Here is a 10896-nt window from a genome sequence, read left to right as displayed (position 1 = left end):
TAAGTTCTGGGCCTGCACATCTGGGTAAGTTTCTAATTTTCCCTTCTGAATGTCCTAGTCCTTAAAGTCTGGCTCCCAAAAGGGGGAGAATGGGAAATTGGGGGTGTGGGTGGGGAGTAAGGAGACCAGCCTTTAAATCTCCCAGAATTCTCATCAGTTGGAGGGGGAGGGCTTGCAACAAGGGAAGGAAGTTCAATCCCAGGGGCTGCCAGGCTCTTTGTATCTCTGTGATCGGAAGCAGTCATCAGCTGTCAGAGCACAGATCTCCATTATTTGGAGGACAGGGTCCTTTTCGCCCACCCTAGCACCCACAAGCTGGGCGGGTGGCTCCAGGAATATGGGTACAGCTGCCTGCCCCGAGTCTGGGAGTGTGTGTGTGGGGGGGGGGTCAGGTATCTGCAGCTGTACTAAGAGCTCAATTTGGCCAAAATTAACGGTTAACTGTCCAAGACTCCCCGTGGAGATTGCAAACCTTTGACAGACATCGGAGTTCCAAAACCATCAAATCTTATCCCAGAAATTGTCTAGGAGACAGATTCCTGGTGCTTCCCACTCTACTGTCTTCCCCAAATCCTGTTTGGTTCGTTTTTATTATTTTTTATTGATACTCTCTATTTGGTGAGCCATCTTTCTCCTGGTTTCCTTTAAAGACTCTTTGGGCATATTTAAAAATCATTGATTTTAAGTCTTCAGTAAATCTAATTATCTGCCCTTCCTCAAAGATGGTTTCTATCAAGTTTTTTTTTCCTGTGTGTGGGCCCAGCCCTGTTTGTTTACATACCTCAGAATTTTTGTTGTTGTTGTTGAAATCTGGGCATTTTGAATATTATAATGTGGGAAGCCTGGAAATCAGATTCTCTTCCTTTCCCGGGGTTTATTGCTGCTTGTAGCTGTGTGGTGGCTTTTCTGAACTAGTTTTTGTAAAGCCTGTATTCTTTGTTGTGTGTGGTAACTGACAATCTCTGTTCAGTCAACTGAATGGGGTCATCCCAGGCTTCCTTAAGCCTGAAAATTAAAAAAAAAAAAAGAAAAGAAAAGAAAAGAAAAGAAAGAAAGAAAAAAGAAGAAGGGTGAAAGGGAGGGAATGAGGGAGGGAAAATAACCCAGTCTGCAGATGGGCTGCGTGTCTCACGACATGCCTTCAGCATTCAACTGGGCAGACCACAGCTCTGTTTCAGCCCTCGCTTCTTGCTTGCACAGCACCTGCTGCAGAGCTGCCAGAGGTGAGAGCTTATGGCTTTCTGGAGTCTTCTGTGAGCATGTCCTCAACTCGGTGCAATCCCACGCCCTTCGTATCCCCAGGAATGTGTGGGAGCTTTTCAAAACCCTTTCCCCCAGACGTATCTCATTCCCTAGCCTTTCTCCCAAACTTTTAGTGGTTTCATCGTTTGCCCCAAGAAGAGTGGCTAATATATTTGCCTTTACATTTTTCCAACAATTGTCCCTCTGCTCTTTGGAGTTCGGAGTCGGGTAAAATTAAGACAAGTCCTTTGAGTCAGTCCTTCAAGCAGCCAATAGACAGGTCCAAACAAGTAACTAATTCTGAGAACAGTATTCTACTCCCACTGGTACAAGGAGTATGTACCAGGAATGCAGGTTATCATCTTCCAGGCTGCCAGGAAACACGAAACGAGTGGGACCAGGGTAAGTTAAAAGTGCCACAAAGCAATCTTGTCAAGATTCAGCCATTTTTATTATTGTTGTTTTGCCTTTTTTTTTTTTTTTTTAACTGACCATTTACTTGGTTGCTGTAAACTTTGGATAACTTTCTAGAGTCCCAATAAAGTTGATTCTGTTTCTGCCCATTGATTCTCTCCTTTTATGGAGGAAGAGACTTTTGGAGTTCCCCACTCCACCATCCTGGTAGACGTCTGTCAGCTTATTCATTTGGAAGTAAAAGGAAAACACGGTTACTTTCAAGAGTCTCATAAAGCAAAGAAAACCATGCTCGCAACGTAGAAAGGAGAGAGCTTATTTTAAGGTCACACAGTTCTAAGCAAGAGTTAATGTCCGACGTTAACAGTGCAGACTTCTACTTTGATCAGATCCGAGCACTACTTTAGGGAATTAACAAAATATGTTTCTTTCATGCACCTGCAGGAGCCCAACCACCACAGGCTGTCTGGCTGAGATAGCGTATCAGGAAGGGTCCGGACACTGCTGGGTGTGATGAGCACAGAGAGGTGAGCAGGGGACCGTCTGGTACCCGGGGCAGCTGCCAGAAGCAGAGCCCTCGGCGCTCCTGCACGTGCAGGGCCCCAGACCTGCTCCAAAGCAAGTCGTCAAGAAACCCAGATATGGCAAACAGTAAGTGACCGATCTTAATTTTGTGCCAAGTCACTTGCTATTTCATTCCAGATTCTAACATAGGTAGAAACCACAGGCTCGAGTGTTTTTGGAAGAAAAAAAAATAGTCCTGGGGCTCCTGGCTGGCTCTTGATCTTGGGGTCATGAGTTCGAGACCCACACTGGGGGTGACGTTTATTTGAAACAAAAAGAAAAACCTTTGCCTCTGAGAATTTGATGGGAGTGCCATCGCAGGACCTCCGTGGGAGAACATGCCAGCCTAACTCCCCGGACCCCAGCGTTCCTGAGCCTGGTACAAGTGTCACAGTCAAGTTCTGAGTTCTGCACTCTGAACCGCGGGGCAGGCGGTTCTTGCTGCCGGACATGAACGAGGGTCGTTATCACCTGCCCTCCGTGACCACCCCCAGCATCTCGTCTTCTAAGGCATGCAGAGGTAGCAACTGTGCTCAGCGCATGGCTGTGCTACTGAACAGGGAGCCGAACAAAGCCATGCCAAGACGCAGGCGGCAGCGCACACCAACCCGCTGACCTGCCCCCCGGGGCTCGCAGCCTGCGCCTCCAACTCCTCTCCTGCCACAGCCAAGTGATCACGCGTCAGACACGTGCAGGTCCTGGACAAACAGAACGGGAGACATTACACCCCTGGGAGGCTACCGTGCCACCGTGACAAGCCACAGAAGACAAAACGTCACAAGTGGACACGACACTTGGACACTCGCAGCACGTGTATTCAGCGTTCATTTTATTTTAATTATAAAACAACGGCCCGGACACAAAGTTTTAAAAAAAACCACACACAACGTAAATTTCATATTCCTTCTTTTGTTGCGGAAAATAAATAACGGTCAGGTAATAGTCGTTTGCCTATGCGTGTCTATAAAAGCGTTTCTAAAAATGTCACTTGCTGGGATTTGACAGGATCATCTTTTTGGCTTCTCAGTGGCAGGTATGACACAGTATACAGATCATTTGATTTCATGAACTTTTTTAAGCACTTGGGCTCCAGCAACTTTGGGAAAAGCTGTCTGTGGGCTTAAAAATCGTACTCCAGGTTATTGTTGAAATAGTTCAGCTACAAATAACCAGGTTGTTTATTCATTTAGGAGGAGAATATCATTTTTCTTTTATAAAAATTGCCCAAAAAACTCACAAACACCTAAACCGACATTAAAAAGTTGGTCTATCTTCGTAGGAATCAACAAAAAGGAAGGAACAAAGCACAGACGGCCCCTGCGTAGTACATGGCATCAGGCATGACCCCTCACAGTACTCTCTGTTTCCAGTTTGGCCCTCCGGAGTTTTAAAAAAGGAAAGCTGTTCAGTCATCTAAACCTATGTTTCTGAAAAGGTAGGACATGGACTCCCCATTGTGAATCCGACGGATGGCTTCTGAGAGGATCATGCTGATGTCCACGGTTTTAATTTTGGGGCATTGGAGCTTCTGGATCTCATGTGGAATCGTATTGGTGACCACCACCTGCAAATCAAGAGGACAAAGATCCAAGAGCATCAGAGAACCAGGCAGCTTCCTGGCCGGATCTGAAAATCCCACATATTCTCAAATCTCTGTGGTTCTGTTTGACAGGACAGTGAGCCTACCATACCTTCAACAGTGTTTTCAGTCAATGTGAACACTACTTGTGTTTATTCCTTTTTTTTTTTAAGATTTTATTTATTTATTTGACACAGAGAGAGAGATCACAAGTAGGCAGAGAGAAAGGGGAAGCAGGCTCCCCGCTGAGCAGAGAGCCTGACGTGGGGTTCGATCCCAGGACCCTGAGATCATGACCTGAGCCAAAGGCAGAGGCTTAACCCAATGAGCCACCCAGGCATCCCCCCCCCTTTTTTTTCTTTCTTTAAGATTTATTTACTTATTTGAGAGAGAGTGTGTGAGTGCAGAGGGAAGGGGCACAGGGAGAGGGAGAGAGAGTCTTAAGCAGACTCTGTGCTAAGCATGCAGCCCAACGCAGGGCTCGATCTCACGACCTGAGCTGAAACTGAGAGTCGGACGCTTAACCAACTGTGCCACCCAGGAGTCCCCACTACCTGTTAGTCAAGATACGATACCCTGACACCCACTTAGACATCTACAGGCAAAAAAAGCAGAAATACCGTGAGGTTGTGGGGAAACCGGACCCCTCAGATGCTGCTGGTGGGAGGAGTGAAAAATGGTTTGGATACTTTGGAAAACAGTCTGGAAGTTCCTCAAAAGGTTAAACATAGAGTTGCCATAGGGCCCAAGAGAAATGAAACCATATCTTTGTTCAAAAACTTACACACAGGGGCGCCCGGGTGGCTCAGTGGCTTAAAGCCTCTGCCATCGGCTCAGGTCATGATCCCAGGATCCTGGGATCGAGCCCCACATCGGGTTCCCTGCTCAGCAGGGAGCCTGCTTCCCCCCCGCCCCCCGCCTGCCTCTCTGCCTACTTGTGATCTCCGTCTGTCAAATAAATAAATAAAATCTTAAAAAAAAAACCAAAAACTTATACATAAATGTTTACAAGAATCAAAAAGTGGAAACGACCCAAACTGCCATAACCTTACGAATGAAAAGGCAAAATGTGGCATTTCCATTCGACAAAATATTCAGCAACAAATAAGAATGCAGTAGCGGTACCCTGCTCCGGCAAGGATGAACTTTCAAAATAGTATGCTAAGTGAAAGAAGCCAGACACAAAAGGTCACACGTCCCAGGATTTCATTTATAGGAAATGCCCAGGTTCAGCAAATCTATAGAGACAGAAAGCAGATTAGTGGGTGCGTAAGGCTGAGTAGACTGGGAAGAAATGGCGAGGGGGTGGACTGCTAATGAGAATCGGGGCTTTTTTCTGGGGGGATGAGAATGGGGACTGCAGAATTCTGTGAATACACTAAAAACCAGTGAATCTTATACTTTCAATGGGTGAACTGTACGGTATGTGAATTATATCTCAATAAAGCTGTTTTTCTTAAAATTAAGATTTGATAAAAATCAAAGAAAGACAAGCACTTTCCAACAGTTACAAATGGAAAAAAAAATACTCAGCCATCTTTAAAAAAACAGGGGATGGGAATGATTGTTTAATTTTATTTATAATCTATACTCCCTACTTTTTTTTTATTTTTTTTATTTTAATAAACATAATGTATTTTTATCCCCAGGGGTACAGGTATGTGAATCGCCAGGTTTACACATTTCACAGCACTCATCATAGCACATACCCTCCCCAATGTCCATTTCCCCACCACCCTCTCCCGTCCCTCCTCCCCCCAGCAACCCTCAGTCTGTTTTTTGAGATTGAGTCTTTTATGGTTTGTCTCCCTCCCAATCCCATCTTTTCATTTTTTCTTTTCCTACCTCCCTATACTCCCTACTTCTGAAATAAGCCTCACAACCGCTTATGATAAGGATGCGCACACACGAGACTGCTGACACAGAGACAGACGGTCAGGATTGTTACAAACCAGCACGAGGGACATGAAAGCCTAGCCTCATCCGATCCTTGTGACTCTGGTTTTTGTATCTGATATTCCTGGCAACTGAGGCAACAACGGAAACGTCAAGAGTCACGTAAATTATCACAGCCCGTAAAAGAGAACAGTTCCCAAATTCAACAACCACAAAGCAGAACCCCTACCCACTGGTATCAAACACTGGCCTCTCGGCACCCCTCCCAGAGAACCGGTGGGAGGGGCGACCCCAGGGCAGGGCTGCTGCGCCTGCGCTCCATGCCCCGTGCTCCCTTGCAGGGGCCGGTTTTTCACGCGTCAACCCCCCTCACCGGGGAATGGATCTTCCACACCTATTCTAACCACATTTTAGAAGTACCGGCTTGAGGGAAGCCTGGGTGGCTCAGTCAGTTAAGCGTCTGCCTTCGGCTCAGATCATCTCAGGGTCCTGGGATCGAGTCCCGCATCGGGCTCTCCACTCAGTGGGGAGCCTGCTTCTCCCTCTCCCTCTGCCCCTCCCCCTGCTTGTGCGTTCTCTCTCCGTCAAATAAATAAATTTTTTTAAAAAAGCACCAGCTTTATTGAGATATAATTCGCGTACTATCCAGTCAGCCATTTAAAGCATACGCTTCACCGGTGTTCGGGACACTTGGAGCTGGGTTTTGCACGTCCCCCAAAAACAGACCCTGCACCCCTTCGCTGTCACTCCTCATCTCACCCCTTCCCAAAGGCCTGGCAACCACTAGCCTACCACCTTATGGATGTCTATTCTGCCCATTTCATTTAAGTTATTTGCTAAAACAAACCACAAACCCCACTTCCAATCCTGGTTCATCAGCCCTGAGCTCGAGGGGCTCGTACTCCGGAAGAGGAGGTCGGCAGCCTCCCCGCCTCTCCCTGCTCCCGCCTCCTGACTGGGGGCTCTGCTGTTGCCCCTGCCTGGCTTACCCTCCACCGTGGGACTGCGCTTTACCTGTAAGCTTACAGGAAAAACCTGAGCTTCCTAACCAGAGTGAACACAGAAACCCCGCTGATCTATTTTTTATTTTTACTTTTTAAAGATTTTATTTATTTGAGAGAGACGGAGATAGAAAGCGAGAACAGGGAGGAGAGGGAGAAGCAGACGCCCCGCCAAGCAGGGAGCCCGACTCGGGGCTCCATCCTGGGCCAGAGATCAAGACCTGAGCCGAAGGCTGGCGCTTAACCGATGGAGCTACCCAGGTGCCCCAGAACCCGGTGCAGCCACGAGTCACTGGCCTGACTCCCCCTCCTGGGCATCAGTGTAAGGCCCCTCTCAAGACACAAGGGCGCCCATCTGCAAAGGCAGCCTCCCCCTCGAGATTCCGGCGGCCAGACTCGGGTGCACTTGCGTCCGTTTCTGCAGCTTTTATGTCTCCTCTCCAAAGTCCACTCTGCTCCCGCAGGCCCCCCACATTCCTCTGGCTTGCTCTCTCGAATCTGCCCGCATGCAGCGCCCGTGGGAACCACATGGACAGCCCGTGAGAGCTGCTGCCTTGGCCCTCTCCACATACTCGGTATGGGAGTTCTGTATCCGGTTTGTGGCCCTGAACGCCTTTCACGTGTCCTTGGCCCTTAGGATTATCTGTCCCGCTGAGTAAGGAGGCTGGATCTGATCCCGGCCACCCCAGCCTGGCCTCTGTCTGTGAGAAGGCACCTTGAACCCATCAACATGGGGCCAGGCTCAAGGAGATCGGCTGCTGAAGAGAAGAGTGTGGGACTTGGAAAAGTAAAAGGAGTTTGAGCCGTGTAGGATTCAATACTCAGGAATTCACAAGGCAGAACACCTTCATTTCTTAAGAGAGATTAAAAATGTGATTTATGCGGTCGGAGTGGACAAGCAGATAAGCCGGGTGACCTGGGGAGGGGGGTGCAGACAAAGCAAGGGGGAGTAAACCGGGACGCTCTTGTTCCAGCCTCGAGGGAGCCGCAAGCAGCTTGGGAAAACTGCCCTGTGTGCCTTCCTGCCCCAGTTTCATGCCACAGGCATCTGTCTGTCCCAGCGAGAGAGCTGGGCTTTGCCATCATAAAGGCTCAGCCTACTAGCTGTGTGACCTTAAGAAGTCCCTTAACCTGAGGCAGGACTTCCTGTCTTTCTAAAAGGGGTGTGGACAGGGAACTTGCAGGCCTGTGATGGAGTCTGGGCGTCAGGGACGGGGTAATGTGCACGGCACCGTGCATCATGTGCCCCATTTTCAAGATTTAGTAAAACTATTACCATGGGCAAAAGACAGGCTTCCGGGCCATGAAATGCAAACATAACCCACATTGTGAATCCATTCTTAACCACAAAATAACGCCCTCCCCCCACTTGCTCTAACTGGGACCGGGAGGCACACAGGTGCCGGGGCAGCTGTGCCCAGAGCCGTGTACCTCGTCGATGGCAGACTCTTCAATCAGCCGGGGAGCATCTGACGACAACAAGCCATGAGTCGCCATCACGAAGATCTTATACGCGCCCCTTTCCTTCAGGGTCTCTGCTGCGGCAAGGAAGCTGTCCACGTCATCGATGATGTCATCCTGTCAAGTCACGGAGGGAGCAGAAGGTGCATGAACATGGGGGCAAAGGCGGGTTCCCAAAATCCAGAAAAACAAAGGGTGTCATTCCACTCCAGCAGATCTGCGGCCCCATCTAACATGGGGGCATGGGGACACGGCAGGTCACTGTGCCCCTGACACATTCCCTGCAGGCCTCTCGGCCACACGGGGAGCTCCCCAGGGCCACTATGTCCACATTATCCCTTATGGGTCTGGAACTGTTCCCTCAGCGGGCAAAGGCTCCAGAAATGCTCGTTGAAGGTCTTTTCTTTTTTAAAGATTTTATTTATTTGACAGAGAAGAGAGCAGCAGAGGGAGAGGGAGAAGCAGACTCCCCATGGGGCACGGAGTCCCATTAAAGACCGGCTCCCAGGAATCCCGGGTCATGATCTGAGCTGAAGGTAGACGCTTAACCGACTGAGCCACCCAAGAGTCCCGTGAAGGTTTTTTTTTTTTTTTTTTAATGCATAACAAAACGGCCAGAAAGTGCTAGACTCTAGCTAGTCCTTTCCTCTTTTCCTCTTGGTTTTCCTTATTTTGCGGTTTTCCTTATTTTGCACATCTTCTCCTCTGGGCACATGGGAAATATGCTTACTTACCTACCGCTTTAAAATGGAAAAGATGGTAATGGTGTTTTAACAAAATACACAGTCCGGTGGTTTCCCACCTAGGTGCCACGGACTCCCAGTATGACAGGGTAGAAAATACATATATTGGTCTCCACCCCAGGCTCCTGGCACAGACCTCCTAAAACCCTTGTAAATTTCTAGGTGATGATGAGAACACTAAGAACATCTTTTGTTCTATTATTTGTCTCTGACCCTGACCCTGACACAGGGCTCCTAAAACCCTTGTAAATTCCTAAGTGATAAGAGCAGTAGGGGCATCTTTTATTCTGATGAGGTGACTCCCGGCAGGATCCTGAATGGGGGCTTGTCACCAGAAAGACCACGCCATGAGGAGAAGCTTCGGATGGGGAGAGGGGCTGGAAATGGAGTTAATAATCCATCATGCCCACGTGATGAAACCTCCATAAAAAACCCCAAAGTACAGGGTTTGGCGAGCTTCCGGACTGGTGAACACATCCACGTACTGGGAAGGTGACGTACCCCAACTCCACGGGGACAGAATATTCTGTCCTCTGGACAACCCCAGACCTCGCCCTATGTATCTCCCTGTTGGTATCCCTTACGACATCCTTTAATAAACTGGTCCATACAAGTGTTCTGTGAGCTGCTCGCCGCTCTAGCAAATTAATGCAGCCTGAGGTGGGCACGGGAACCTCTGCTTTGTGGCCAGATCATACAGAAGCTGCACGTAACCCAGGGCCGTACATGCAGATGGTACCGGAAGTAGGGTGGGAGCAGTCTTGTGGGACTGACCCTTAATCCGCGGGGCTCTGACACTAGCTCTGGGTGGACAGTGTCAGAACTGAGTTAAATTGGGGCACCTGGGTGGCTCAGTTGGTTAAGCATCTGCCTTCAGCTCAGGTCATGATCTTGGGGTCCTGGGATGGAGCCCCACATCGGGCTCCCCTGCACTCTCTCTCCGCACCACCCCCCATCATGCTTTCTCTCTCTCAAGTAAAAACTTAAAAAAAAAAAAAAAAAGACCTCAGTTAACTTGTAGGACAAGTAGCTGGTACCACAGAGAAAAACCCCACACGTTTGTGTGAGCTGTAAAGGGGATATGCAGGAGAGAGACACAGGAAGTGGAAAACAGTCTTTCCTATCACACCCAGGCTACCAAAGTTATTTTAAGCCCACTAGGGTATCAAGCATAGGCCAGACTTGAATAAGTATTCACGTATTTATTTTATATGCATATATATTATTCCTTTTATATATATACCGGTATTACCACGATCAAAGAAGAAAAACGTAGGTATTACTTTAAAAGTGTTACTGGCAAAACTCAGAAACAGAGTTTGACAGGTTCTTATAACACTGTGTTTGCAATCACCGTGCAAGCCACCAACTGCACCTTTGGCCATTTAGCCCAGAAAAAGTAAAACTCTGTTCACACAAAAACCTATACACAAATGTGCACAGTAATTTTATTTCGAGTAGCAGAAAACCGGAAACAATTCAGATGTCCTGCAGTGGTTCCATTGTGGTACCGACGTGCATGGAAAACAGCGCGGCCTAAAAGGATGTGTTGTTATACGTAACCACTTGGCTGGATCCCCAGGGAAGCATGCTAAGTGAAAAAAAATCGATCTTAAAGGCTGATTGACTGTATTCTCCACTTGTATGACTTTCTCGAAGTCACCATTATAAAGATGGAAGACAGATTAGCCACCGCCACAAGTTAGGCATCGGGGGGCAAGGAGGGACCCGGAGATGAAGGAGGAGCATGAAGGAGCCTGGCAGTGATGGCGTCGTTCCGTATCCAACCGCGGTGGTGGTTACACAAAGCTCCATGTGTGATAAGCCTGCACACGTCTACACGCGCACATGTCACACCAGGGCTATCGGGAGCAGCTGTGTGGGTGGTGGCGACCTCCATTTCCAGACTGTGTTACTGCACCACAGTTAAGCAAAGAGGAGGAAGCCGGATCAAGGAACCCAAGACTTCCCTGTACAATTTGGGGGAGGGGAGGGC

At 48.4% G+C, this 10896-nt stretch overlaps 1 protein-coding gene across 2 annotated transcripts in view; it reads right to left on the bottom strand.

Annotated features, from left to right (window-relative positions):
- Positions 1-1673: 1673 nt before the first annotated feature.
- The window catches only part of PRPSAP2 (phosphoribosyl pyrophosphate synthetase associated protein 2), a 50765-nt gene continuing 41542 nt past the window's right edge, over positions 1674-10896 (bottom strand). For both annotated transcript variants that reach the window (XM_080826854.1, XM_080826853.1), the window contains 4 exons: positions 8128-8274; positions 3669-3784; positions 2837-2918; positions 1674-1878 (listed from right to left, as the gene is read on the bottom strand). In XM_080826854.1, the coding sequence (XP_080682980.1) occupies positions 1738-1878; positions 2837-2918; positions 3669-3784; positions 8128-8274 (486 nt within the window). In that variant the 3' untranslated portion in view covers positions 1674-1737. The remainder of the gene's footprint in view (positions 1879-2836; positions 2919-3668; positions 3785-8127; positions 8275-10896) is intronic.

The sequence above is a fragment of the Martes martes genome (genome assembly GCF_963455335.1).
Source record: "Martes martes genome assembly, chromosome: 16".
In the NCBI taxonomy this organism is placed as follows: Eukaryota; Metazoa; Chordata; class Mammalia; order Carnivora; family Mustelidae; genus Martes; species Martes martes.
The sequence above is the reverse complement of the archived record's forward strand: the minus strand, read 5'-3'. Positions and strand labels throughout refer to the sequence as shown.